The following is a 3,593-nucleotide window of genomic DNA, read 5'->3' as shown; positions in this document are numbered from 1 at the left end:
GAGGGGCACCCCAGCCCTCTAATGCATGCATACCTTCTGAAGGTGCCCCTAGTCAGGGGCTGTGGCTGTCGGGCAGGCTGCTGAGCTAGGGGCAAGCCCAGCTCCCTCTAATCCTGCCAGCTGGTGCGGGCCCCTGGCTGGATGTTTGCTGTGCAGTAGTGGAGAGGCCCCAGACCAGCTGATCAGGGCACCACACGGAAACCAAGCACAGCCCCTTCCCGCAGTTGATCTGGCTGCCCTCACGCCAGGCCCACTCAGAACACCAGGGGGCTCTCCGGCTCCCCAGCTTTGTCTGGCTTCTCTGGCAGGGTGAGCACAAAGGGCAGGAGGACTCCTTTGGCCTCGAAGGGGGCCTTCAGCAGCTCTGCGTCGAAGCTGCCCGGCAGCCCCCCGTCGGCCTCCACCTCGCCGTCCTGGGCCAGGTTGAAACGTAGGGTGCCGGCCCGGTTGACACAGTAGATGGTGCTGCCCAGGGCGGCGCAGCGGAAGGGCTGCAGGGGGCCGCTGCTGGGCCTCAGGGAGGCGCACTGGCTCCAGCGCTTGGCCACGGTGTTGTAGCGGAAGACCTCGACCCCGCCGGCCTGCCCCTGTTCGCCGCGGCTGCCGCTCAGGTCAAAGCGGTAGATGAAGCTCTTGAAGGCCACCATGTCGGCGGAGCGGCGGCGGCTGCTGTTGTAGGGGCACTCCTGCCACTCGTCCCGCCGGGGGTCGTACTTGAGCAGGCGGTAGAAGAGGGAGCCGCCGGACACGTAGATCTCCCCGTTGCAGGTGGTGGCTTCGTGCGCCACGGCGAAGGCGCCCTTGGGCAGCGGGGCCACCGGGCTCCAGCGGTCGGCCCGCGGGTCGTACCTTTCCACCGTGAAGAGGCACTCGCCCCCCACGGCGTAGAGGTAGCCGTCCAAGGCCAGCAGCTTGAGCTGCGAGCGGGGCTGGCCCAGCGGCCGCACCTGGCTCCACGTGTCGGTGAGCGGGTTGTAGCAGAAGACCTTGTCGGAGAGGCGGGTGCGCTGCTCGCCCGGGGCCGCCGCGATGCCCCCAGCCAGGAAGAGGTAGTTGTAGAGGACGCACATGGCGCAGCCCTTGGCGTTGGCCTCCTCGGGCAGGCGGGTCAGCACCCTCCACTCCTTGGCCGCCTCCTGGTAGCAGTAGATCAGGTAGCTGCTCTCCTCCAGCGACACCACGGAGGAGGGGCTCTGCGGCCGGCTGCTCTCCCGGCTCTGCGGCCTGCTGCCCGCGCTCAGCCTCTCGAAGGCGTCGCTGACCTCGGCCACCAGCAGGCTCCGCTTGCCGGCCTCCAGGCGGCGCTGCAGGATGAGGTCCCGCTCGGCGCCGCTCAGGCGCCCGTAGACGGCGGGCTCCCGCAGCACCTGCAGGTAGTGGTCGCTCATGAAGCGGTAGGCGGCCTCCCGCAGCTCCGCCAGCCGCTGCTTCTTGGCCAGGCACAGCAGCTGGTAGCAGTTGTCGAGGCGCAGCTGGGCCCGCATGGCCTCGGCCGCGCAGTGCAGGGCGCAGGGCATCTGCAGCACGCGGGCGCCGCTCACCACCTCGGCCAGGTTGTCGTGGCGCACCTCGCCCATGCGGGCCGTGTAGACGTAGTCGATGAGCAGGCGCAGCGCCCCGTAGCTCACCCCCTTCACCCGCAGGATGTCCCGGGACGAGCGCGCGCGGAAATAGTCGCTCTTGGCCGCCAGCACCGACTTGTGGGCTCGGATCCGCCGGCCGGACACCTCGATCACCAGGTCCGGCTCCTCCGAGACCGGCTGCTGCGGGCTCCTGGGCTGCGCTCCAGCCTGGGGACAGTAAGTGCCAGGCGGCGGCCGGGCGATGTCGCCTCCTCCCGCTTCCCCCCCCTCCTCCTCCTCGGACTCGGACGCCGCGTTGTTAATCTCCCACTGGCTCTTCACCACCCGGCTGCAGGAGGCGGCTGCTCCGGGATCCTGCTGCGGGGCTTTGTCCCCCGCCCCGGGCGAGCTGAAGCACAAGGAGGAGCTGAAACCGCAGGGGGCTTGCAAAGGGAGCGCGCCGCTTTCCCCACCCCCGCGCTCCTCTTCCCCCGCTGCTGCGCTCCCTTCCATAGAGCCGGGCTGCGGCTGGCCGCCGTTGCTGCTCTCCGCTTCCCCCAGAGCTTTTCCCGGTGGCCCTAGCTGCTGCTCCGCTTCTCCGCAGAGCCTCTTTGGACAGGTCTTTGCCTCACTGATATTCCCATCACCTGGATAAAGGACACAGGATAGGACTGGGCTCTCCATGGCTCTAGCAGAGGCTGGGCCCGGCCCGGCTAATGTCCCCCCCCACACACACACACACACTCCCAGCCGCACAGTCAGCCACCCCTTCGCCTTCCGCTTCTCCCCTCTCCCTTTTTACTTTTTTTCCCTTTGTGGTTTAAGGTTGAATGTTACTGTGGGTTTTTCTTGCTCAACTCTCCTTCTTGGCACATGGTCAATTTCAGCCTTGTTTCCAAGCCTGGACTCCTCTCACATGCTGACAGCAGAAAGGGGTGTGGCGGCAGCCGTCCCTGCAGCCACTGGCTGTTGAACTTTTGAACTTGACTAATTTCAACATTGTATAGATATCTGTAACCATAATGTGTTTGCTTGATTGGTCAGACTTTCCGTGAGTGGCACTGACAGATCAATGAAAAGTAATAAAGTATCTCACTGCCTGTATCTTGGAGGATTTTGATTTTTTTTTTCCTCCCGCAATTTAGCTTTCTGTGAGCTTTTTTCTTATTTCTTCTTCAGAGTAAGGGGTATATGTTCTTTAACAAGTCAAAGATCATTCAGTTTTAACAGTTTTGATTTACCTAGATGTTCATCTCAGCCTACATGGGTCTCCCAAGATCAGTTTGACTAATTGCACTGTTTTATTTCAGCTCAAAGAGGAGCTAAAGATTTTCCTCGGACTTTCAGCTCTGAAATTTGCAGCAACAGAGTCAACTAAATACACGGATGTGTGATTGTATTCTGCGATTATTGCCCCACCCTCGGAAGCTGTCGTGCTCGGTGGCATCCTTTTGTGTTGTTTTTTCAATTGACTGTGCTGAGGAAATTTGATCCTTTAAGATTAGAGTCTTAAATATAGTTATGTCCATAATTTATTTACCTTAAGCAACTATTTTAATGGGAGAAACTAACTGCAGTTATGAACAGTTTTTAAACCAGTCAAGATTTCCTTGGAATTATAGGCTCCTTGAGATTCAAGGTGGTTTCTTCAGTTCACTGTTTCTTACAGGATTCTATGCATTTCTCGTTCCTGTTTAAAAGAAAATGTAAAAAAGTTGATCAGTTTAAAACAAAATATTCAGTTTATGGTTGTTATTAGAGTTTATTCCAGAGGAGTTTTGTACGAGTATAATTGAATGTTCTTTAATGGTGGATATTGCATCCTGAAATTTGATTATGAAATTGACTAAAATGAGGTTAATGCAAACCACAGTTGTTACAAAATACATACTAGAGAATTGCTTGATACAGTTATGAAAACAAACAAAAAAAAGTAAACTGACAAATGTGTCACTGACTGATCTGGGTTGCTGTGTAGTCCCATATATGGATACATGAAGTGTTATAGTCTCCAGCTCATTCTGGGAGGGT

The 3,593-nt window shown here is 57.9% G+C and overlaps 1 protein-coding gene across 1 annotated transcript; it reads right to left on the bottom strand.

Moving 5' to 3' along the window:
* Nucleotides 1-254: 254 nt before the first annotated feature.
* On the bottom strand, nucleotides 255-2,246 carry KBTBD11 (kelch repeat and BTB domain containing 11). Its single transcript, XM_077811570.1, has one exon. It carries the CDS (start codon nucleotides 2,244-2,246, stop codon nucleotides 255-257), a length of 1,992 nt encoding a protein of 663 aa, XP_077667696.1.
* Nucleotides 2,247-3,593: the final 1,347 nt, after the last annotated feature.

Source organism: Eretmochelys imbricata, chromosome 3, assembly GCF_965152235.1.
Source record: "Eretmochelys imbricata isolate rEreImb1 chromosome 3, rEreImb1.hap1, whole genome shotgun sequence".
Classification (NCBI taxonomy): Eukaryota; Metazoa; Chordata; order Testudines; family Cheloniidae; genus Eretmochelys; species Eretmochelys imbricata.
The sequence above is the reverse complement of the archived record's forward strand: the minus strand, read 5'-3'. Positions and strand labels throughout refer to the sequence as shown.

Excerpts from the sequence above, each read along its gene's own strand:
- KBTBD11 (XM_077811570.1), bottom strand. The coding sequence starts at position 2,246 with ATGGAGAGCCCAGTCCTATCCTGTGTCCTTTATCCAGGTGATGGGAAT.